Source organism: Sylvia atricapilla, chromosome 5 (genome assembly GCF_009819655.1).
Source record: "Sylvia atricapilla isolate bSylAtr1 chromosome 5, bSylAtr1.pri, whole genome shotgun sequence".
Taxonomy (NCBI): Eukaryota; Metazoa; Chordata; class Aves; order Passeriformes; family Sylviidae; genus Sylvia; species Sylvia atricapilla.
In genome coordinates this window covers 68,694,250-68,720,651 of record NC_089144.1, presented here as the reverse complement: position 1 = coordinate 68,720,651, position 26,402 = coordinate 68,694,250, and the positions used below count along the sequence as shown (strand labels likewise).

At 38.6% G+C, this 26,402-nt stretch overlaps 1 protein-coding gene across 2 annotated transcripts in view; it reads right to left on the bottom strand.

Annotated features, from left to right (window-relative positions):
• Positions 1-346: 346 nt before the first annotated feature.
• Positions 347-26,402, bottom strand: part of POLR3B (RNA polymerase III subunit B) — a 70,995-nt gene continuing 44,939 nt past the window's right edge. Inside the window, exons 21-28 of one of the 2 annotated variants that reach the window (XM_066319975.1) lie at positions 24,938-25,096; positions 23,372-23,489; positions 22,806-22,948; positions 13,842-13,945; positions 12,790-12,956; positions 10,286-10,399; positions 4,886-5,059; positions 347-885 (exon numbers count right to left, since the gene is read on the bottom strand). In XM_066319975.1, coding sequence (XP_066176072.1) covers positions 756-885; positions 4,886-5,059; positions 10,286-10,399; positions 12,790-12,956; positions 13,842-13,945; positions 22,806-22,948; positions 23,372-23,489; positions 24,938-25,096 — 1,109 coding nt within the window. In that variant the 3' untranslated portion in view covers positions 347-755. The remainder of the gene's footprint in view (positions 886-4,885; positions 5,060-10,285; positions 10,400-12,789; positions 12,957-13,841; positions 13,946-22,805; positions 22,949-23,371; positions 23,490-24,937; positions 25,097-26,402) is intronic. The other variant, XM_066319976.1, reaches the window with a different exon arrangement.

Sequence of the window (26,402 nt, the reverse complement as noted above, 5' to 3'; positions counted from 1 at the left end):
TATTATGAGATCTGCTACCCTCAGTGGGAATGGAATGGATATCTGTGTGCCCTATCATGCACTTGCTACAAATGCAGTCACCTCCTCCCCTGAACTTCATGGAAACTTTCTACATTTAGTTGAGAGCATATTGCCTGTACAGGCACACACCACTGCTGGCACACAAATGCACATGCATGTTGAAATCTCACTCAAAATGTCTGATCTCAAGCTCTTGATAAAGTTAGTTTCTTTTCTCTAACACTGACATTACTTCCAAAAAAGTTTAATGCTTTAACAAACAGAAAATGGTTTAGATATTATAAGGCCTTACCATCCTTACACAACCATCAACATATTCAGCCAGTATTATTTAAAACATTTATTACAATGGTTTGGAAAACATTTTTAACCCCTGTGAATAAGATGTCTATTTAGCTCTGCTTAAGACCTAGTCCAGCAAAGACTGTTCAAATTCAAGCATGCGATTTTTTGAAGTGGTCCAAGTACTTTGCTGGACCATGGCCTTATTTCACAATTCCCATGTGTCTTGCTCATGACTAATCAAAGCTTTAGAACAGCTCCTCATGTATTTCACTGCCAGACTCTTCCATGTCAGTTTAGAAACAAAGAGGACATTTAAGAAAGATTTCCTACTGTCTTGCACCTCCCTTCACTCAGGTTTTAGAGTTTATTCCTGTTCACCAAAAACCTCCCAGTTAGATATGCTGGATTTTAATTCCTTGAGGTACTTCCTTTGGTCTTTTTCATCTTGTTCATTCATTGTACTTTGCTAGTTTTAGCCTAGGTATGATGTTCATGGACTGCAGTTCTTGGAATAAGAGTTTACAGGCATAAGGTATGCGCAGAGAGGAGACGTGACATGATGATTTGCAGTAGTGGCACCTAGGGAAACAAACAAAAAGAAAGTTAGAATTGGTCCATAACTTCTGCTGAAAAAACCCAATTACCACTAGCCACTGCTGTTTTGTCCATCTTCATTTAAACACTGGCCACAGTCCTAGATGCACCAAATGCTTGAGACGCATTTTAGTGCTTAAATCATAGCTTTAAGTCCTTAAATAATCTGTCTGAAATCAACAGGAGATTAATATTAAACATGCACTCTTCTAGGAGGGCAATCACAATGCTCAGGAGCTAACAGGATTGACTTCTGCTTCTTCAGCACTCATATAAATGTCAACAAATTCAGTGCTGCATCGAAAGGAGGTGAACAAAGCCGAGTGCTTCTGAAAAAATGGTTAAATTTCTGTGTTATATATCTGCCACAAAAAGAAGAGTCAGGAAGAAAGAAGGTTTTTTTATGCAATTTCACCGTACAATGTCTCAAATTATTACACTTTCCAGAAAAGAGGCACTTCTCATCTCACATCTTTAAACTTTAGTCAGCATAGAAATTCAGTAAGACTGCTTTAACACCTATTCTTTGTGCTCTTTGCTCTAATGATCTTAAAATTCAGAGAGGAAAGGGATTTTTTTTGTCATATAGATATAACCTTGACTATATATGGAATAAATAGACTAATCAGCCATCTTTACAGTATTGGGATTCAAATTCAGTGGTGGTAGAAAATATTTCTTATAAAAATCAGTTTCCAACCTCCCTATTACTTAATTCTCCTGTATATTCAATTTTCTGTTTCTGGAGAGGGAACACAGAGTGACTCAGCATTTCCTAATGGTCTAACAAAGCTCTTTTTCTTTTTTTTTTTTTTTTTTGTTCCTGTGTTACAAATTTATATTTCTGGCATAAAGTCCTAACAGTCTGAAGATTCAATTAAGAAAGTATTAGCAAACCTCCTGCAGGCTTCTGTGGTACAGAATGAGGCTCACAGTCAATGCAGGTTCATAACTACTCCCCTAGTCCATATTTATAGCAATAGGTGTATTTTATGGTGGGAGGAAGTGATCTACATGGGAGTCATTCTCCAGCAACGGCAAGCAAGCAATTGCTCTCAACAGGAGAGATAGAATTCCTTGCAGGTCCTGGAAGCCTGATGAGACACAACTCCTCTGCTATGAGCAGATGTCCAGCATCTGATAACAGTTCCTAGGGACTGAGGAGCACAGACTACTCACTGCACCCAGGCTCAAAGCTCCACCATTCTGGGCCTGCTTTGTACTTAACAGGGACCACCCAGAAAGGTGCAGCAAGCACAAAACTCCATCAAACAGAGATCACAGAAACAAGTACTTGAAAGACCATTTGGTATTAGAATTGACACTAATTGACTCAGAAAAAGACAACTGTACCATTCGAGGCTGAATCTGGACCAGAAACAAAATTTTTCTGTATATATATTTTAAAATGCACATACTAGAGAGATGAGAATAACTCAACTTATCATCAAAAAAGGACCAAATTTTGCTCATTGCATTCAGTGGAGTTCTGTTCCTAAGCACCTGTGAAACATCTAAGTTGGAAAATCTGTATAAACCCAGTAAATCATACTAAGTTGCAACCACATTTTTTACAGGGACAAATTCTGTCGCTGCCACAAGAGCCCCTTTCCCCTGTGAAAAAACCAGTTCAGGCCCCAACACTGATCCGCTGTTACTATCTTGCATTAAAACATACCCAGAGGCTAGTCCTTGTCTGAGAGGAAGGGCTCATCTTCCACAAAACAAGCGCCCTTAATGCTAGCCACAAACAATGTTTCTAAAAGGTTTCTTGCAGAGATGCCTTATTAATGCCCGAGTCACAGAAAAGGCCCATTTGGAAGTTTCAGTTAATGACTTCGTCTCTACTGTGATGCTCATTACAGGGCCACTTACTTCAGATACAGGTAGACACAGTATAAAATTTAGCAGAAGCTCACTTATTGATTACTCTCACACATCAGACAGCTTTTCACAGAATCAAATTGCAAGAATGTCTGGCTCTGTCTGAGACAGTAGTTTCTTTCACAATTATTTGAGGAGTTACTAAACTTTGCTACAAACTTCAAAAAATGAAATGTATTAACAACACCTTAAAAATAAAATGTAGTATTATTTCTAAAGTTCAAATTCCTAATTTTCTTCAAGGTACTTTTACTTCCTGTGGATTCTGAAAATCTTCAAGGACTCCTCTGAAAGTCAAGGTCTTATTGAAAAAATAACTGAGCTACATCTGCATGTGTTTTTTTAGAGGCAATCCTTTACACAGTTAGAAGCGGTTGGTTCTTTGACTTATAGCATGTCCTTCCTTTCACACCACCTCCTTCAATTTTTATTTGCATTGCAGTAGTTTTAAGAGACCTGGGTCAGAAAAAAGCTTCCCTTCTTACATACACTGGACGCATCCTCTAGAAAAACAGGACTCACAAAAAGAGTTAGGGCACAAGAGCCAACAGGACCACACCCAGCTGAAAATCACCAATCACTGCAGGAGGCAGAGAGAAGGGTTTATCTCTCTTCTGGATTACACGTGTTGACCCACCTCTGTCTGAACATCTGCTCCCCCAGGAGCAGAGCTGCTGCTGTGAGCATGTGACAAAGGTGATGTTTGGTTCCTGGCCAGAAGCCACACACTTCAAAAAAAGATCTGACCAAGGGCAGAAACAGTAGCTGTCACCTCTACATATCTACAAACTGAGAATACACCTTACTTTCCTACTTCCTTATGTAATGGAAAAATCACTCTTGAGGCACTGAAGTGAATAAAGTCCAATTTCCTGCCTCTCCCAATAGATTGATGCTGATATCCAAGACACGGCAAGTTTCCAGTTGTGGTCTTTTGAGGTTTAGAAATTAATCATTCTCCTTCTTTTAACTCTCCATCTTTCCCCAACATAAATATTAGAGTAACTTGTAACTTGAACTTGCACCACTGATTTTTTTCTTCCTTTAGTCATGGGATTTCAGGTTACCTGTTTTTGCAAAGCGTGCAAGAACACTGTATCTCAAATTCCTATTGGTCTGACAAGTCTGCTTTCTGCTTGCCTAAAACAAAACCACGGCAAAGCAAAACATTTCCCTCACCTCATACTATAAACAGCAGCTGGTTTGTCTTCTGATAATACTGGTGTATTTTCATCATGCTACAGGACAACTTTAAGTCTAACATCTCAAAATTGACATCCAGTTTTATGCTTCCTCTACATGAAAAACCAGTTTGTTTTCAGGAGACCAACTCAGTACTGTGTTAGGTCTCAGAGTAAGACAGCAAGACCATTAGCCAGTCTAGAGAGAAGTTTTCTAGGGACAAGAAATTCAGGCAGAAGCCAGCTGAATTTCTTAACAGACACCTGCTTGTCTCTCAAGCTCCAACATGGGATCAGTGCATTTGCCTGATGCTTTGAGAAGGAACTTCTTGTTTTACAAGACGAAAAAGCAAAAGGCATTTGGGAGGGGCACAGCCAAAGAAAACCAAGTGCATGGGATTATGAATTCCCATAGCTAGAGATCAAGAAAGCAGGGGATATTGCTTTCTTTTCCTATTCTTCTGTGCCTACTCTCACTCTTCAGCCTTGTGAGGTTCAACATGGGATTGTAGCAGGAAGATGTGTGACTAGTCCAGCCAGTATCCTCACTTCTGCTGGCAGAAGCGTCAAGTACATTGACAATGTTTTTCGAAATATAGATGATATGTGGGATTGGGTGCTTGCTAATCCCTTGCAAGGATGGGATGGAAGATCAGCAGACAGACTGAAGGGAAGACAAACACCTGTGCCCCCACAACAGGAGAGATACCTGGCCCATTGACTACACAGTCAATTCAGTCGTAACTTCAATCAGACCACAATAAAGAACCATCCTCTGCCACTATTTTTCCAAACAGCAATTTTGAACTTTTTGATTAAAGTGCATGAGACTGTTAATTGGTGCCTGTGAGCTCTTGAACACTGAGAAGCACTGCAACCAAGGGCAAGGCTCTGTTACATAGAGGTACTTGACAACTTACCATCCAGAGTACCCCAGCAAGCCACACTGCCCACAAACATCCACTTCGAAGGCATCACTTGAAATCATCAGTCTCTCCAATAAAAGCATGCTGGCTCCATAACCTATCAAACAATCCCGTTCCATCTCTCCAAGACGTAAACCTCCATCACGGGATCGACCTTCGGTGGGTTGCCTTTGAAATAAATATTTGAGAAAGGTAGTAAGTGTTCCAAAACATACATTCTATGACTCTAGCCTATCTTCAAACTATAGGAACAACACAGGGTTGATGGACTTTACAAACCAGAGCTCCTGATCTCACAAATGTGTTGCTCCTGTACCCGCAATATGATGCAGTTCTGTCAGTAGCAACTGCAGCATCAGGCCACAGCTCTTTACCTCACAGAATGCAGCTGAATAAGTGAAAACAAAAGGATTTCTAAGAGTATCCAAGACAATCTGGCACAGATTTGGCACTTTCTTGATGAGACATTATCATTTGTAGTGAACAAAATGAAACAATATTCAGCAGCTAATGAATCAATCATCAACCTAATGTTTCAGCTAAACTACAGCTAAGACTAATTTCTAAAATAAAGATGGTTTTGATCTGTGAAAGAATACCAAAATAAGCCAGCAAACAAGTAGTACACATATTTCTAACTCATGACTGAAATGCTATTTCTTAAGTAACATTTATCTAGGGTTTTTTTTTTCATATATGATGATTAATAGACTCATTTTTGTGTTTTATAGGTTCTTCTACACAAGTCAAACTCTTTACTGTCCTTATGGTAAAGAAGGACATAAAGAAGGACATGTCCTTATGGTGCTAGAGGAAAATTTTAATATAGCAAGCAAGAATACACTGAAGATTTTGATGTAAAAAAATAAGGTACTGTGTATTATCTAACATTAAGACTGCTTAAGCCATTTTTTTTGTTGGACACAATGAAAGCTTTTAACCTCTTGTTTGTCATTCTGCAATTTCATAGTATCAGTTCTATTGCCATGTACCAGCACAATGATGTAATACTTAAGTTGCAATATCAGAGCAAACTATGAAGCAAAAACAATCCTGAATCCCTACAGCACGAATATACTACATGCATTTTAACAAATATTTCCATCTTAGTATATTCCCTGAAACATGACAGTAAAGAGAAGGAATTTAGAAGAAGTCACTGAGCTTCACTGCTCCCTGAAACCTCATGTTTATGTGCTGTTTCTGACACTTGCAGCAGTGTAATCCACCTAAAATATTCAATGACAGACCTGACCAATTACTTTTGGAGTATATATTGTTTCTGTTATTTCCAACAACTGAATTCATTAAGCTTACTAAAGAAAATAAAAATAAGATTTTGCCAACTTGCTGCAAATCACAGGAAATAATTTATAAAAGCCTTCAACATCGAATAATCTTTTGTAACATGTAAAAACTAAGCCTAATTACCAGACCAAAATATCTTCTAAAGATGCAAGTTGTATTTGTTTTTAGGTGGAAGCAGTTTTTCTCACCCTGACCACACTGGAACCTTAAAACTAATCTGCTTGTAATTCAAATTGCCCTTTTCATTCATATAACCTTCTGTTTTTCCCACTGTTGGGAGAATAGATAGAAGTTGTTTACATCCTGATTAAACTCCCCAGGGCCCCCTCCCCAGATGATGGCACCATCACTGTTCAGATGCTCTTTTAAAAAAGACTAACCCTGTGGTGAATGCAGTTTCTCTTCTGAAGTGCCAAGAGGCAGATTTTAAAAGCAGTTTGGACCTCCAAGGAATCAGGCATCTGCTATGGTGCTACAAGTGCCCTAGTTGTTTTTATGGACTGACTTCTATAGTATTATTTAATACATAAGTGTGCTTTGAGAAGTCTCACCTGGTGCTTTTCTACAGGACATGCTGTTCTACATCTCACACATTTTAAATATGTGAGCCCCAAATGAAGTCTCACCCCAATTATGGCAGGATAGAACATCTGGAAAAAGTATGGGGCCTCAACTCCATGCATAGATATGCCATAATGGGTCTTCCAACAGATACAGGGTGAAGATTTTTAAGGCAGATGAAATTCCATCAAAAATAAAACAAAAAGTTCCCCTCCCCCCAAAAAAAACCACCAAAAAAACCCCAAAAAAACAAAAAAAAAACAAACCCCAAAAAAACCAACCAAAAAAAAAACCACCAAAAAAAACCCAACTTGAAACTTTAGCTGTAAAGTTTCACTCCAACTGTCAGCATGATCTCATTGAAAGAAAACAAAACAAAAACCTGCCTACCTAAAAAGTACTTTTCTAAACTACCAAAAATTTCAAAATTGAGGTTGAACCCTTGAAATGAGTCTATCTTCTGCTTCCTAAGATTATCAGATCCTTCTTCCAGCTCACATGAGTTTTAAAATTCCTCATACAAAAAGTTGTTTAAAATGTTAAAACAGTACTTACAAAGCATTTGTGCTTTCCCTTTTCCACTATACACATGTACACTGCAGCTGTTGCCCATGGCAACTAACTTCTTTCTTTATTCTAAATATAACATCAGAAAACAAAGCAGATTCTTGAAAATAAGATTGGGAATATCAAGAAAAAGAGATATTTTTAATATTAAGGAAAAACCCAAGTTCTTCAAACCCTCAAATGCTAAATAAAATGCAGCAAAAAATGCTTTTGCATTCCCAAAGCAAAGCTTTAAATAAAAACTAAGTGATCTTCATTCTATTTAACTGTTGCCTTTAGAAAAAAATCATAAAACAATTAACTTCAGCATTTTTAAGCACATTAAGAATTTATTGGCACTAATTCTGCATTTTCTGCAAGACCAGAGGGCTCAGCTCAATGATTTCATTCCTTGTTTCACTGGCCAGTGGGGAAAATAAGTCTACCCCCATGGTCTCAGCAGATCTCTCTTGTGTCTGCTAGGGGAAAACCAGTGACTAGTTTGAATGGAGTTGTTTGCTGAAACACTGATCTCCAAGAGGTGGAACATTACCTAAAAAACACTGTGTGAAGGAGGAGGTGCTCACAGAGCCCTAGATCACAGAGCCCTGAGCAGTGTTTGTCCCGTTGCTCCCCTGCAGGACAACAGGACCTGGCACATGTCACACGTCCAAAGTCACACAGGTGGCAGCTCTGACAGTGTCCATCAAAACAACTATGCATGCAGAAAGCTCATATTATTGCTCTCTTGTAAGAAAAATTAAAAGCAGCTTATCTATTAAAAAGATTCAGCAGGACAGGGTATCTGGGCAACACCCCATACAGAACTGCATTAAAGATTAATTGTCAACTTCCCACGGCACTGAAATTAAGGATTGCATTTCAATTTGAGTACCAGTCCAGAGAGCAATATCCCGGTGGGTTTTGACCATGTTGACAAAGAGTGCTGCTTTGCAATTCTGCAAAGTCTTGTTTTAATCAGAACAATAGCTAGAATCAGATGATGGGGAAGCTCAAATATTCTGCCTTATTCCAGATGGAAATTCAGCTTTGCTCTGTCACTTAGGGTACATTTGATATATAATAAAATGCATTTCAAGACAATGACAGCCAAATTCCACGTTGGAAGCTGTTACAGGATTACTTTTAAAATCAAAAAAGAATGTTAGATGCAATCTACTCTCCAGGAAGTGCAATGGATGATAAAACAATAGTGAATATGAAAGCTGGCAATGGTGACTCTCTCAGCAGAGGCAATGGCAGCAACAAATGTTTAATTATTTGAGGAGAAAAAAGGAAATCCCTGAAAGACTAGTCAAGAGGCAGCATAAATTGAACATCCACTAGCTTTCCTGAAAGTCAAATAAGGAGCTCTAATTACATAGTATGATGCTACTGACTGAACAAAGAATTTGCAGAAAGTAAGGGATGGAGGAAATCACACGACCTTCATCTTTACATATAAACACTACATTGACTTGGTATTTAGGTTTCATTTAAATTCAGTATCTCTGAACAGCTGAGAGGTTGGGGAGGCAATACAAAGGCAGATCAAGAGATTTGGATAAGCCAGGAGTTCCAGCAAATCCTATGTACTGTTAGCTAAGACAGAGAGTTTTCACTTTCATGTGAAGGACCAATATAATGCTTAACACACTGAAGAACAGAAAATGGGGCAGAGAGCCTATTATTTGGGAATATCATTTATGTTCATATAGGCAAGCAGCTGTGGTTGTGCTACACCTCCTTTTCTCAATGTGGTTGATGAAGAAGTTCAGACAAGAGTTACAAAACCTTTTCATGATTTCTTTCCCAGTTCAACCACTGGTATTTATTTCAGTGGAAAGCACAAGTTTGTCCTATAGACAGTGTGAGGCTGGAAAGCAAAAAGGCATAGGAAATAAGCAATGAAAAGCTAAACAGAGAGACACCTCTGTATCAAGTACAGCAGAGATGTGCCCCTTCTTTCTCTAACAGCACATCGATAGGTAGAAGCTGCACTTCCGAAGAGCGGTTGTGCAGCCAGACAAAGCAAGAGTGGTGGATCCTCACACAATCAGAGGCATAAAAATAAATGAAGAATTGAAGAATGCAAATCATGCTTGCTCTAGGGAAGATAAAGGGTGGGATAGACTTGACTGTGCTTACATCTTAAAAACAGTACAAAGATTTCTGTGGTCAGAATCAGTACAAGATTTGACTGGTCAAAAAGAAGAGTACCACCATGCAGAAGGTGAGGTATAAGGGTCTACATAATAGCCCAGAAAGACTGGCAAAGGACATTTGGAACAATCTTTGCTAGAATATTCAAGATTAGCTGGAATTTAATTTTCTGGCAAGTTTCAGTAAATAACTCTATTGTGATGGAGAGAGGTGAACTAAATGACCCTTTAGAAACATCCACAAAGCAAAGCCTGTGCCACAAAACTGCTTTTTGTGAGCAAGGAATATCAGAAACTTTGAACAAGCAGACACAGACTTTGGCTTTAAAGAGAAAAAGTAAGTAGCACCAGTAAAAGCAGGAGGCTTCAATTTCCCCCAAAGAGTTTCTCAAAGTATGTTGAGATACTAGACCATACTTTAAAATTTCTTCCTTCTACTCATAACTGATTTTAAAAAAGTCAAAATGTTAAAAAACAAACCTCTTCAAATACCTATGATATGAACAATTTGACAGGAAGGACCTACAGTGAATCAGAGTACTGTGTATCTCTGGTTGGTGCTCCAACCAGCTGCTAGCAGAAGTTTGAGAAGCAAACTCAACTTCTGAACCACACAGAGCACACCTGAACCTTCAGAACAACCTCCTGCCACAGGCTACTGTCAGAGTTTTTGGTCTGCAACAGTGTAATAACAGTTCATAGCACTTTGTGCCAAGTATCAAAAGGTAAAAAAACCTTGGTTTTATAACAATCAGTCAGCTGGGCACCACCTCTGCATGTACACAGCAATTTTGTGCTTAGCCTGTAATAATAATACCTGGTGAGCACTGCTCTGGGTCCTCGAGCTCTTGCATGCATTTTATCCAACACCATGTGCTTAAGTTTCTGGTAATACACGGGACCAAAATAGATATATGCTTCCAAAGGCTCCCTGAAAGAATAAAAAGCAAAACAAACCCGTCATCCACAGTTAGCACACATCTACCTTAAGAGAAGCAAGGGTGTCATGTCATTTCACAGGAGAAATGTGAAACAGTTTAGAAATGATGCGTCCTAGAAAAATGTGTTTGGGCTTTCTGGGGAATCAGTCTGAAACCCCTTCCAGGGAAACCTGAACACAGGGGCAGTACACTGCCAGCACCACATGCTGCTGTCTCCACTGCAGCAAGGAAAAAGCTCCTGAACTCTGGTCTTGTGCAGACGTGCTGCTATAGCTGCAGGTACCTGTTTCAGCTGTACCATGCTAAGTGTCCCTCCTCTGTATCTGTAGAGGAGTGTTTCAACAGTGTCATCAGTGGCCAGAAAGGACTGTAAATGTGTCAGACCCTGAAGAGTGACTTAGGGTATTTCTGTTTACATTCCTTCCTAAAGGTAAGCATATATGTAAGCAAATACATCCAGCATAAACGCTCAAAACATTCTTTTTGTAGGAGCACTTGAGGAAATTTGCATTTGCAAGAATTGCTTAGCACTGGCACACTCCAAGCCTGACAAAGTGTCCTCATCCATTAATTCTCCTTGCACAGCACCCTGAGGCCCAGACGGGTGAAAGCCCTCCTGGAGTGGCTGTGCATCAGCACAGCTGCCCCAGCAGCTGCATCAGGGGACAAAGATTGCTGCCCTGGCTGGCACTGGGGGCTCAGATGAGCTGGGTAAAGGGCTCTGGAGAACTGTGTTTAGGCACTTTCATCAGCTTGAGCACATCTGTGAGCAATACAGAGGGTGTTACTCCATTCTATGAGCTGGAGCATGGCTAAACGTTTCTGTGTTTAAAACACCCTCGACTGCAAAAAGAGTGGAAGCACCTAAAGATCAGAAAGCCACCAGTGAAAAGCACTCAGTTGTTTCCCAGCTACCACCTTCAGCACCAAGAATGATCAGATTTAACACACACAGACTCAGCATGGCCACTGATTTGTCTGGGAAAACAACAACAAAAAAACCCAACAAAAAACCACAACCAACCAAACAAAAACCCCACCCAAAAAACTCCCAAAAAGTATGTGCAATGTAAAAACAAACAGGAAACAAGAGTATTATACCTCCCTTTATGTTATGATATTATGTTATGTCATTATGTTACATACTGCAGTATTATTCCCAAAGCTGACTATTGAAGAAAATAATAAAATTTCATTAGACATTTGAAATATGTACACTTTCATATTCTTATGAAATTTGCCTTCAAATTTCATAACAAACAGATTAAGCCTGTGTAATTTGCTTGGAAAAAAGTATTAGTATTCTTAAACAAAATCTCTAAATAGGGCACTACAAAGTTATAGTTTGGGGACTGGAGATTTTTGGCGCTAAATGATTTTATTCTCCCTAGGAAACAGGATTGCTTGGACTTTTTAAAAGCTACCATGACATAACAAGAGGAAGTGTTTCAAGTACCAGGATACTTGATACACAATTTATGGAATATGGAGTGAATAAGGAAAATAAAATCATATCTCTGAAGAAAAAAAAAAAAAAAAAAAAAAAAAAAAAAAGAGAAGCAACATATGGAATGAGTTGGTAGGAAAGGCAATTAAAATAAAAAGTATATTAAAAAAACTTGCAAAAGAGACCTAAACTTGCTCCTTGAGAAGAAGGGGACTAGAAGGATAATAAAAATAGCAGAAAGGTAGGATTAAGATACATTTTGGAAGGGCAGGCACGTGAAGCCATATGGCCTTTTCCTGTTCCTAAACTATCTTACGTTCTTTGAACTCCGTGTCTCAGAAGCCAGTCTGATCAACACAGCAGGAAGTTTGCAGATTAGAGTATTATGCCAGACTGAAACATTGTGTAATCGAAAGGGGAAAAAAAAAAAGAAAAAAAAAAAAAAAAAAAAAAAAAAAAAGAAAAAAGGAAAAGAGAGCACACACAGAATATTCCCAGGGAACAAACGCTTGCCTCCAAAAAGTACCATTAAAGTCAACATGAAACTGCTGATCTGATTCCAAACATGTGTAAGATTTTCAGCTGACAGAAATCTGAAATTTTTTCTATCTCTCAGCAAGAAAGCCTTGATTTTAGCTTTTTTTGCCAGGCAATAAAACTTGGGAAATTTTCATATGTACCACAACGTACATTCCCACTACAACCACACATACACTAGCAATTTTTAAAATGTGGAACCACAAAATGCTTCTTAAAAAAAAAAAAAAAAAAAAGGAATCTACTCTTCAGCCTCTTTTCACAATCTCACAGAGCAGTTTGCAAACAAGAGAAAGTTCCCGAGCTCTAAGACACGAGAAGATTTTTTCAGATGTGCCTCAAGAGGATTTCCCCACTCTCCTTAGAAACACCTAAATCTAAAGAGCAGATTCTTACCCAGTGATCCCAGATGTTACATAGTCCTTCCCTAGGTAGTTATAACCGTGGCGAATAAGATCTTCACACACATCCTTAACTTTACTGCCGCCAAAAGCCGTTCCATAGTGAAATCTGCCATCCAGCACCCCAGCCTTTCCAGCCAGGAGCTCAATCAACTTTCCTACCTGGGAAAGAAAAGCAGAGTTAGCAGCCTAGTCATTAGGCACATTGCTGAATTGGTCACAGCACAAGTTAGTCAGGCAGCTGGCAGCTGGACTATTGCATACAACAGGAGGAGTGGAAGAGGCCCAAGAAACTGGAGCACTCCCATGTGAAGGGGGAAGACTGGACTTATCACAGGATCTGGGAACACCTTTAAGGTCCCAAGTCAGGCAGTTCCACTTCTTCCAGTTATCTGAAAAATGGGTAGAATCTGTGTGGCCTTCTGCTGTAGAAAATAGCCTCAGAGACTGACTCGTTGTAGTGCAGCAGGGGGAACAGAAGGGAAGATGCTAACAAAGGAAGAAAGATCAGAGGCTGTAGGAAGGAAGTCTTCCTATGGACTGAGGTCCCTCATAAAGGCCAGGCAGTGAGGTATTTAGCAGGCAGTGACCCTGCAGCACAGGTGCAAGACTCACCTCAGTTCCAGGGAGGCATGTATAATGTAATAAGTTTTATAGGTCTGGATCTATAACTGAAGCTCCTTTTCCATCTTCACCTCACAGTCTGCCCCAGCCAGATTAGTGGGCACAGGCAATAGGGAAGGAAGAGCAAGAAATTTTCAAACACAAAGGGAGCAAGTGAAGTATTCAGCTGCATCCTTCTTAGCTTGATACAGAACAAAATGAGAAGGATGCACAAAAAGCCTGCAACCCTACTCCTTTTACAGTAAGATGTTACAGTGAAACAGAAGGCTGACTGACTACTCAGAGCAGATCAAGTGCATGGCATGATGACTGGAGAATATCCTCAGTGAAATCACCCTTCAAGCTTTTTTGTCTCCAGTGGCTGATGCCCTCCTCTTTCCCCCTTGGGGGACAGTGTCTGGTGAATCGAGTGGCACCACTCACCGTCATACGTGATGGGAAGCCATGAGGGTTCATTATGATATCTGGGCAGATCCCTGTATCACAAAAAGGCATGTCCTCCTGAGGAACAATCAGTCCACACACCCCTGCAGAAGAGAAAACATTTCAATTCACAAAACGGCAAACCACCAGCAGGGCTGACACTCATCACCAGATTTTCTTTAGTGTTTTCCTCCTCCTCTCTTTCTCATGGATCACTTTTTACCCAGATTCATTACCATGACCAGTACTCCCAACCTGCAGACTAGAAGAGAGCCCTTGTGACAGGACTGGCAAAATTAGCATACCCTTAGATAATGCTCCCAGTAATTTGTGAGTTAGCAAATTAGGGAAGAAAGCTTTGGATCCTATTTTCAGAAGCAATTAGAAACTCCTGTCCAATCAGACTGGAATATCTCAAGGGAGACACAGTTTTTAAAGCTGATGCTATTATTTTCTGAAAGAAAAAAAAAATCAGAAATTTGGCCTCTTAGGTTATGTCTTTGGATGTACAGAATTATTACTGATTCGAAATTTATTTATCATATGTATCTTTGGTAAATACTGTCAATAAAAACATACGAAATGAGACTTTGACAGGGACTGAGAAGAGGTAAGTAGGGAAAAATAAATAAACAACAACAAAGATTTTTTTTCAGGTAACATCTGTTTGCTGAGCAAAGACTGCTATCAATGAATTACCAAGTGTAATCCACTCCACTGAGTGTTTTTATTTTGTCAGTCCATGAACAAAACCCGCCCCTTTAAAAGTTCTGGAAGCTTTTTTCAGTCTCTACCAGTATTGGATATATAACAAAGAAACCCCTCCAAACTCTAAAAATATTGCAGAAAGAATAAACATGAAAACTCATTTTAAATGTCCATCATGCATCTCAAAATTTTCCTTCCAACCCTTCCAACCTTCTATAGTGGATTCTGCAGATCAACATCCTGCAGCTATAAACGATCAAGAGATCTAACATTCAAATTCAGGTGCTAAAATGCAGCTGCTTAAGCCCATACTCCTTTGAATCAAAGCTACTGTTTCAGCTGGACAATTTCTTCCAGAAGCCTTTAGAGCTGAAAAAGTCTGCAAGCTATTTGAGATCAGCCTGCTGCAACTGTGCCAGAGCATGCTTTGGGAACAGTCCTGGAGTGGAGGGGGGCTCCTGGAAGACTGAGGGTACTGGTTACATCCCTAAAAAGGCATCCCCCCACCAGCCAGTTCACAGGGGGATATCGGCGTCTGCTCAGGAGGGAGCTCCTCTTCCACTGTCCAAGCAAGACAGGGATAGGTGTATGGGACAGTCGTTAATAGAATGAGAATGGTAAGTATGGGGGAAGGGAGCAGAAAAAAAAATGTATGGGGCAAGGCGGTGTGTGCTGTTGTGTTTTAGTTTTTAAACCTACTGAAACTAATTTTCATTGTTCTACTGTGATAAATCAATAATATCCCTCTCACTCTCCCTGCCAAGCAGCAAACATTTCCTGAAAATAAAAAAAAAAAACCCACCTCAAACCAACCCACTATCTCTTCCTTGCAGAGCTTTTTTTGTCCCACAATTTTACACATAAATGCTCTGTTATATGTGTATTACTGTGCATATATTCTGCCTCATTTTTTCATTTACATCTAAGAAAACATTAGGTTGCATCTGGACTTCACGGCACCTGTAAGACAAGAATTAAATCTCAGCTAACTTAAAATTACTTTAGGCTCTGAAAACCTTTTATATGCCAAGCTGGTTCCCATAGCAGACAGCCACTGTGTTGTTTGTTTTGTGTGAAAGTGAATGATAAAAGATCCATGAAATCGACACAGAAAGGCAGAACAGCAGAAAGAACTGAGGGCTCTCCATCATAGCGGCTTCTACCCTCCGCTGACTTGTGTAACAATAGGACCTACACACCCAACTGCAGATCTAACACAGCTGTGCATTTCATTAGATGAAGAGCACTAGTGACACAAGTAAATAATTAACTTATTCTGGTCCGCTGACTGTGGTTATGAGACCAGTCATAGCTGACAGATTTTAATACAAGTTAACACAAAGACGGCATAATGAGCTTAGAAGTTAAAAACAAAATATTTAGACAGAATCCAGAAATGTGAAGCTCACTAGACCATTTATAAAGTTTCTATTTTGCAGAGGGAAAAAAAAAAAAGAAAAGAAAAAAAAAAAAGGGAAAGCTATAAAGCCTCAGTTCTAAGCTTCTGTACTTTAAGAAGTTGCTGAGCCTGTAGCAGATCTATAGCATTTCTTTGTGTATTTAGAGGACAGAGAAGCTTCTTCCTACCCTATGTTTTAAGAAAGTTCATTCAACTGTTAAAAAAGCTGAAAGACACCTTTCCTATATACAATGCTACTTCTAAAAGTAACTGCAATTCATTCAAAATGTAAACCTAATTTTATTTTGCAATCTCTTGCTTTCAGAAGCTCTTTAGGAGACTAATGTTTGCAGGTCTACACTTTAAACTCCTGGATTTGCTACTGTTTTTTTTTTTTTGTTTTTTTTTTGGTGGTTTGTTTGCTTGTTTGTTTTTAGCAAAGCAGTACCAGGAAAGCCAACAGCTGCAAAAAAAGTGACCAAGTGAATTAATCATGTAAATGGAATTATCGCTTGCAACTGGCTAATAAAGCAGTAAAGAAGAGGAGGCTGGATTTAAAACAGCCTCAAGTTCCAAAACCTGTTCAAGTACGAACTGCATTTCACAACTGAGCTGCTTAACTACACCCCATACAATATTCATAATGGTATTCATAAGGTACACTCAAACTAGGAGGTTGTTTTGCTCTGTGACTCTTACTAGAGGTTAGTATTTCTTAATTGTTACTGATTTAGACATCACATGAAAATTGATCCCCAGCATTCACAGAGGACACATGAAATAATTTGGTTTCATTCACTTCCTTTCCTCTCACAATTTTTATATGCTGCATCTGGAATTGAGCAATACAACTTGAGACTAAATTCTATAGTGCAGTGGACTTGAATGGCTCTCACCTATACATTCTGGTGTCTCATTTGGGACCAGAATCAAGTATTAACAACCAGAAAAGGCTGCAGAGAAAACAAATTTGTTTTTCTAACGTGGATTAACAAGATGGTTATGTACTTGAGCAAGAAAGCATCTAGCAAACTGCTACATATAATTTCTTTTCAACTGTAAAACAAATTAAATTCTAGAAAAAAACTCCTGTGTATCAGTTCTTTAATGTCCCCTTGGAAGGAAAATCAGTGCAAATGCAAAGAAATTGTTTCACAATATCAAAAAGGAAAAAAAGTGGATTAATAAGCATGGCAGCTTAATGCAAGAGTAACAGTTTAAATTAGAATAACCTTAAATCAGACATCCACAGTGGTTTAACATTCAAGTATAAACCAGCCATAGGCAGTGTTTTTCAATGCTATTGTATGGCAGCCAATAAATGACAGCCCCCTGACTATGCACAATGGCCCCCAGCCCCACACACACTATCAGCATCAATGCTGACAGCATCTCAAACCCTTGTACCTCCACAAGGCACTGACAGCATAAAGAGCCCCTCGCCCCTGTACTTTTGTCCGAGTTTCTTTTCCTAATCAGGAGAAACTCAGGTTTCCAGAGCTGGTACCTTTCGTGTGGTTGCTTTTACAGTTTGCTGACAAACACGAGCACAGCCAAACTTGTAAAAGCTCCGTTCAGTGCAGAGGGGGAAGGGGGGATGGCCGGGAGGGGGCAGGGACAGAACACAACAGAATGGGCAAGTTTTTCACCAGGCTACAATAAGGTGCCTTCTATATACACACATGCCAAATGAAAAAAAAAAATCATCAAATAAGTCAAAACAACCTAATATAAAAACTAATTACTACCAGCAGGAGGGACATTGGAGGAGAGCAAAGGAGATGACGTGAATAGAAGCAGCAGCAATACCAGTTTCTATCAGCAAGATAAAAAGAAGCACGTTACTAAACGCGCTTGTTTACTCATTCTAATGATACGGTGGTAAAAGAGCTAAAACTGACTTGAAAGGCATCTATTCTAGCTTTGGCATATTTGCCAGAATTAGAGAAATACTCTTGAGAAATGAGATAACATCACAAAATGAAGCGAAGTTGTAGCTGTAACGCAGTGTTGTATGTTATGGACAAGTGACAGATTTGCAGAAATTAGTAAGGCCCAACAAAAAATGTACAGCTGCTTCAAAACTCTCTAATTACACACGGCGTTCGCTAACTAAGCATAAAAGAAAGTCTAGAAGAAAAAAGTGCTGCATCACACAAGCTTTGTTCAATATTGAATCATTCACTGATCTATCATATCACTTGCTGCATCCTATTTGACATAAGAGGTAAAGAACAGAATTAAAATTAACAGATAAATAATGCATAAGTAAACTTGATTAGTTTTCTTATTAAAAACATCACTCTAAATGAGAGGAGGTGCTAGAAGACAATACAGTTTGTACACTGCTTTCCCATGAGCTGCTGAATGGTCTGATGTGATAAATTTGCATAGTCTGAAGCACACAAAGAGCTGATTAATTGAAACCCTTACAATGCTTCTGGAAGCAGCTATTGTAAAACAATAACCATAGGAACTTTACAAAATACACATGGCTGAATGAGTCAAGAGCTTAATAAAATGTGTATTCAGGATACACTATTTGGAAACAGAATTAGAGATTTTTATTCTGTGCCATAAAATGCTAAATCACCCTAATTTCAGAGGTTCAGTTGAGGATTTACTGAAAAGGTCAGAAGGTTACCTGTTTGCTGCTTGAGATAAAAAATGCTGTAATTTTCTTCTTAAGACAGCAAGCTAAGCAGAGGTTTTGTTAAAAACAAACAGAAAAAACAGTATGGGAAGTTTTAATGGCATTCTGACATTTTCTCAAATTCAGCTTCTGAAGAAGTAAAAAAATATTCCTTACCATATAAAAATACGGTAAGAAATCCCTACCTTCCCTGATGCCTAATAACTACTAATCATCCCACATTCCTGCAGTCGATTGAGAGCAAATTCTTTTTAATGCCACTTCAACCATTTAATCACTATAAACCCACTGATGTTCTATTACAGATAAAGGACTAATTCGACTTGTAACATGGGGGGAAACAACACAAGTAGACATTTTAAACTACCATTTTATTTTAAATGTTTTGCTTATCTCTACTGTTCAAGCACCCATTAAAAGGCAAAAGATAAGTTGATCTCCACTATGAAGTTAGGAAAGCAGATGACAGATGCTCAAACTAATAAAAATTTCAAAAAGCAAGCAAGGTTAGACTTTGGTAGATGAGTGGTATTGTCATGAAGTTTATGTAGTTGATAACACAGTGAATGGATTTTGTTTTAACACTAAAGAACATGGTTCATTTAGGAAAACAAAGACCATCTTTCATGAATTTAAACTTGCTTCCTTGTCTTTAGAGCTGTTTAAGTGCAGATACTTCAGAAAGGTTTAATCCTTTATCTTAGATCTTCAGCTATTAAAAAGCTTCTGTTTGCCAGTTCAAACAATCTCTTGCTTAAATACAGTTTTTCCACTCCTCAGGAATACTGTTCAGTATTGCTGCTTAGTTCTGTGATCTACAGGACCTTTGTTGGAGGTGTTAATCCTTTTTCACATGAGAGACTGAGAAATGTTCTTTCAGAGAAGTGTTATATTGCTTTTTTTCACATCAAAGGAGCCCAACTTTTTCCTCATTGTGACTTGTAGCAAAGCAAGAGGAAATCTGGAAATATAATAATTTACTTTGTATGGAACTCAGATGAAGCCTCTTTAGCTTAACAATCCTTTCCCCTTCTGTGCTTTGAAAATTGACTTTGCTTGAAGAATACAAGATTAAAACAACAAAATAATTAACCAAAAAAGTTTTTTTTTTATCCTTCTGGAAAATATATGATGCAACATAGTAAAAACGAAGTCCTGCAGTTCAGGATAAACATATAACTACCAGAGAGGATTTATTTGTGAGACATTAGAAACTTAATGACTTTATAGACTATAGAGACAGTCCCAGTCCCAAAGATCTTACTCCAACATCCAGTTTGAAGATGAATACTAAAATAAAGCAAAATATTTGCATTTCAGAACGCAGCACGGTGGCCTCATTTGTTCGGGGTTTTTTTTTTTTTTCCTTCTCGCATATATTTCTTTTTGAGTGCCCTTGAAGGACAGGCAACCTTTTACAGGCAGCTTGGAAGGAGTGTACTTAAAACATAGACTTGTGAGAAAGGAGGGTGTGGTGGACAGGCCAGAAGTGGTGACCCTTGCCAAGACCATGTTGACATGTGAGAGGACACAAAGAAGGCAGCAAACACAGAGGCAGTGACATAGATCTGTATTATTACAGAGGCCTACAAAATCTACCTACATATTTGACGAAAGGCTTTTCTGTAACAAAAGGCTAAAGCTGGTTTGTGAGATCTAATCTGTTGTATCCCAGACACTTTCTAATTCCCTTACTCTGCTTCCTTCTGCTCCAGTGACAAAGCACAGCTTTGAAATACAAATCAATTTGGAATACAGGAAAAAGACCATCAGAAAGTTTGAGACATGGTGTGTGCAATCTCTTATTTTGCACATATTTAATTATTTAAATCCCAGTACTACCATGATTTCATTAAATCAGAACTTATCCTCATGCATTCCTTCTAGAAAATAAATGTATTTCACAAAAAAGACTGGCAATGCAGACAGACATATGCTGCTTCTCCTTCTCACTGAACCAAGGTACTTGCTAGTTTAAGCTCATTATATGTTTAAATGGCCCTATGGCAGGCTTAAAGCAGTAACAAATGAAACTTGAAGTTGTAATTGCCTACATTCAGACAAAGATGAGAGAATAAATTCAGAGCTAATTAAAAATTCTCTCAATAGAAAAAGTTAAAATGTTAGTCTTATGATTTCTGTTTCATAATTGTCTGTATTCATTTGATTTGATTGATCCTTCCCCAGTTTATTGTCAGAGGATGATACCAGATGTAATGTCATAAAGCTACCAAAGGAGGTTTTCTCTTTCCTTTTCATGCCTTTTCTCCAGTTCTGCTTTTGTCAGTATTGGCTTCTTCATTGTATAGGTAAACTGCAAAACAGTGACCTGCACTGTCCTTGTCAGTATTTCTTTCTTAGTATCTATCAAATGCATCTTTTGCATATCCCTCCTTTCTCCCATGTACCTAACATCCTTTTTCTATGATGCCCTACAGGGCAGTGAACTGAGAGGTTTATGGCCAGGAAGGCTGAGTCCTAGTAAAATGTAATAATTTGGAGTATGATCACAATGGATTATTACTGTGGATTGATGCATGGGACAGCTACAGGCACATACCTGCAAACTCTGTAACACAACTGTTGCAATGCTCCCACTCATATCTCCAAAACCAAGCTGCAAGGAACATTCTCAATCATGTATGTGTTTGGATTATATTATTATTATTGTTGTTATTGTCCCAAGCACAGATACCGGGTGATCAGCCATTGTTATCCTGATGCAGTGCCAAGCATAACTGTGGGTGCCCTCCAAGTTTCCCACAGCATTTAGGATGTTGCTTTTCATGACCATGGGATTTCCACAGGTAGTTGCTTGCTCTGCATTGTGAGATGTCTTATGTTCATTTAGGGTTCTTAGTACCCTAAAGCCATACAGCAGCCTGCTGTATGCTGACACAGTTTTATTTCCTTCTGTCATTCTTCCACTTCCACTCATGGTTCTACATCTGTGGAGCACTCTTTTTATTAATTTTTGAAGGGATATGAAAAATAGTTCATTCACATTCTGTTCAACTATTCCAATAGGTGCACATTAATAGCCCAAACTAGGAGAAAAAAAACTAACCTACTTAAATTTTTCAGGCAAATCCCTATAAATATTCATCATGATTAACCAAGCATCTTCCTTACTATAATTTGGAGGCTTTTTTAAAAAAAAAAAATTCTAATAAGAACATTTTTCCTGCACAGTACTGATTGCATTTCTATATAATAACTTGCTGCCAAAATACTGCATACCACTCATAAGGAGAAGAGTTTAATTCAACAAAGCTGAAACTGTATCAAGAAACAGGCATTGCTCTAACAGTGATCCTAAGTTTTTAAGCACTGCACAACTTCACTGTGTATGAGACTGGAAAAGTATTTGAAAGAGAATCTACATAAAATCTTCCTGAAGGAGGATCTTCCCTGAGAAAAGGAAGAATGGGGCAGCTCAACATTTCAACTGCTCAACTCATTCTGGTTGCCTCTGAAGCTAATGGTCTTCCTCCCCTCACTTATGGTAACTATCCTAATATGGCTGCAGTGCAAGAACTAGACTCAGTTTTATAAGGAAAGTCAAGTATGTAATGCTGCTTTCTTTACTTTCTTGAAATTTTCAACAGTACTGATTCCCAAATCACTTGGGAATTCACTGGGAATAGCTTTGTATTTTTAGATCAAAACAACATCTTGAAAATACAATCAGAAAAAAACAAGCATTTCAATGCTTATCATAAGAGTTTCTCTTCCTTAATAACAACAGAAACAATGGAAGTATTTCCCGAGAACACAGTTTCAAAAACCAGTTTTGTGGGTGTGTGGAAACACACTGTGGAATTACAGGTGATCTTTTAGAGATATGATGTACTGTAAAAGGCAGTGTGACTATCCTTACAGGTAACACACAAATTTGAGGCAGTAGCTGGTAACAGCTGGTACTGTGATAACTGCTGACTTCTGCACCCATTTTACCTCTTCTGATCCACAGGTCTGCTGTAGGGAGATGTCCTGATCCCCTAAGCTGGGCACCACAGAAATGTGGATGACTGTGGTTAGCTCTGCATCTCACAACAGGCAGCCTTTCACTTCAGTTACACCTGGCCACACTTATTAGGACAGGATCACAAAGAGATCTGAAAGATCTAAACCACTCAATGGGAACATACATTATAGTAGGCATATACAATATGAATTAATTTTTATTAAATGTGTCCTTTACCTTTCTGCCCATGACGACTGCTAAATTTATCTCCAATCTCTGGACGTCTGGTTTGCCTCAGCAACATTTTGATCAAGAAAGCATCCTCTGCATTTGATGAAATCATTACTTTTTCAATGTAAGAATCTGTGGCACCTTTGTAGCTAGTGAAAGAAGCCAAAACATTGGTTTTACTTCTATGAACCAAACACAAGTTACAGACAACTGTCTGTGCCTTTGTAAGCACCTGACCAAACTGTAATCTTTATGTTATTTATATATGAGGAAAAAGAATTTTATATTTATATACAAGCTCCAGAGTACAGCATGTTTCTGGAAAAGTTTTAAGAGCTGCAATAGAAGCTAAGGGAGAATTAAGCTGAACTTGTAAAGAACAAGGTATGGGTTTTTTTTTCACATTGGCTCTTCTGGACAGCAAAAGCTTCCTCATATTTTGCCAATTTCTTGATCTTCAATTAAACAAGAGCCAAATATAGTTGAAGAAGGGAGTTTTCTAGAATTGAGTATTTTCTCTGACCCTTTCCTTCCTGTAATTTGCCCAGCTCTGAAGTTTTTTGCAAACATACGTTACGGGCACATCTTTGTACTGTGGCTGCTGAGGCACACTGCTTCCTTCCAGAGGTGTCTGGGTCACAGTTGGCATAGATTTGTTCACAAGGACTTGCTTGTTTTCTACTTTTTCACCTACAAAGAACAAGAAGAAAAAGGACCATGAAAATGTATCTGACTGTGTTAGAAATACAGTTTGTTTTTTTTTTTAAAAAAAAAGTAAGGTGGAAGACAAACTGGGAGGAACATGCAAGAAGTATGCTCTGTTGTTTTACTAAATATTGAATGGTAAGAAAATCACTAAACCAGTTTTCCTTGGTAAATCAAAGTAAAACAGCTTGCATGCTGGGTGCAGTACAAGAACAGCTATTCAGCATATCCTGGGTCAAAATTCTGCACAAAAGCTTCTGAAGTCATCTGCTCTAAGCATGGAGAAAATTAGCAGGGAACACTTTGCCATAATTGAACTGACAATTTTAGAAATTCACACCTAAATTTGGGACAGCCCATCATTCCACAATGAGCTGTGCAAGACTACTGTCAGTCTCTCGTGGTATTTGCATATTTCTACTGATACTGGTGTCATATATAGCTTTCCCCTGCTCCATTCCCTTATCCTGCCCTTTACATTGAAAACCAGATTAGGAGGACAATGATACAACTGCACACCAAGTATCTACCTATCTACCTCCCACCTCCTCCACTAAATTACACTCAACTTCAGCCTGTGTCTCTTCCGTCCACATGAACTATCTCAAATAGATAGATTTTTACCTACATGCTGAGAACAGTCTCAGTCTGGAGTCCAGCCCAGTCCTATCTATCCTAATACTTCAGAAGATTCTTGCCCTTTTTTTCTTAATTAACTTTGAAAGCTCCATTGTGATGTGTTAAAGAACAAAATTGACCCAACTGTGTTACTATAATAGAATTAAGTTTAGTGTCCTTTAAAACACCTTTCTTACTAGATCTTAGCACATCTATCAAGCCATTTCCTAACTAAAGGATGACAGTATGGGAGGATTCTTTCTCAAATCTATTACCATTGGAAAGTTACACACCTCTCTTTACATTTCTATTTATTTTTCTTATCTCTTTCCAAGCATCTTTCAAAAGAGTTAAGACCATAAGGTTCTACTTCCTCAAACAACTGCATTAATTGACATCTTGCTAGGAGATTTTGATGCATGAAATCAAAACAATAAGGAATCTACCTCGATCCTGAAGAAAACAACAGTACATGACAGATGAACAGAGAAAAACTACCATATTAAAAGCTTGCCAGTTTGGGAATGTAAGAATACAAATTCTAATGCTTCAGCAGATTCACATTATTAAAACTCACTCTTCTCATTAAACATAAAGCTACTTTTTTCATGTACAAAAGTCCCCCCAATGACTGGCAACATGCTGCTATCAGGAACTAACTTTTAAAATTTTCCATCACAATACGGTCATCTTCAAGACAAAAAAACCCTCCCAAAATGCTAAGTATAAAACAAGATGCACAAGAAATACTGACAGAACATTAATTTCCCCATTGATGATGAACATGCCATGAGTGAACATACAGTCTGACCTACCTGGAGAGCAGATACCATCAGCATCTAAAATCTCATGGCGCCAGATTGGTTTCCTGGTAGCTGCATCCAGCATCGGCCCCATCACTTTATCAAATGTCTGATTCGTGTAACGCTTCAGTGTACACTTGGCATTCTTGTACACAAGACATCTTCCAAAACCTAAAATGGAACACAAACTCATCTGCCTAGGAATTCAAAGATCCTTTACAACACACAATTAGGATAAAATCTGAGCTACGGAATGTAACGTATTTTTTATTAGTTAGAATATTCATCGGCTTGAATATGCGTAACGTTGTGCACGGATGCCTAGTGGTGCACAACTTAAACATCAGATCATGTGTGCTACTTTTTTTTTAAACACTGGCCTACAGTCCAATTCTGAACTGTGCTAGTCTGCTTCTGTATCTCTGCACACCCACGTCACAGATAATTTTTCTTGAAGTCACTGAATTTCTTGAATAATTTTGGTGGTCTCCAGGAAGGGGTAACACGGGAGAAGAGACTCTAATAGGGTGAGAGGAGCACCTTTTCCTTTCATCAGCTCTAAGAAACCTGAACTTTTATTCATGTTTGTGGCTGGCATAAGCTAGTCTACCAGGAAAGTACTAACTGAGTGTCTGGTATAATCAACCCATTATTCTTTCCTCCTCACCTGAAATTAGATATACTGTTATAAAATAAGTGGGGTTTAGATGAGAAAAGTAACATCTGTGGCATTTCTCTTCAAGTACAGCAACTAACCACTAAAGACTTTAATCACATTTAGAATTACAGAGAGCCAAGAGCAAGGCTTGCCAATAATCCTGCATTATTTTAGCTCATTTGAAAGATGGTCATGGCCACATACAGTACATCTATATCTTCAGATTATGTCAAGTAATTCCTGACAAGCACCACAGCTCTCCCTGTAAATGTTACCAGTCTACCAGAAAAGAAAACATTCAGTTTTAAATCATGCCTGTTGTTGTTTTAGAAAAGGAGGCATAAATTAAATGCAGCAGACATTAATGCCAAAGATACATGTCTAGGAATACTATTATTGCTGCCTAGCAACTAGCAGGAAGGGAGCTGGGGAGGGGTGGTGAATAAAGTGATGGAAGAATCTGATTTTGGCCACCCGAAACTAAAACCAATTTGATCACTGCACTACGCCTGCTCTCAAAGGAATTTATTTAGAAAAGGCAGAGAAGAGAGACTAAGTTTTCAGGCAACTCTCCTCCACCCCTCAGCAGCATTAACATGAAGTGCTGAAGGAGAGAGTGAGACAGTGTAGACCTGCACATGGGTCTCTGTTAGCTAATCTTCCCTTTGGTGGTTATGTACTTTTACTTAAAATACACTGCACCACAGATTTGGTTTTTTTTTTAAGGAAGCAGGTCATCAATTTAGCTCTGAATAAACACTAAATTATTTTGCTTTAGGCAATAATACTATTTTCTCTCAGAAAGTAGGCAACACTGCT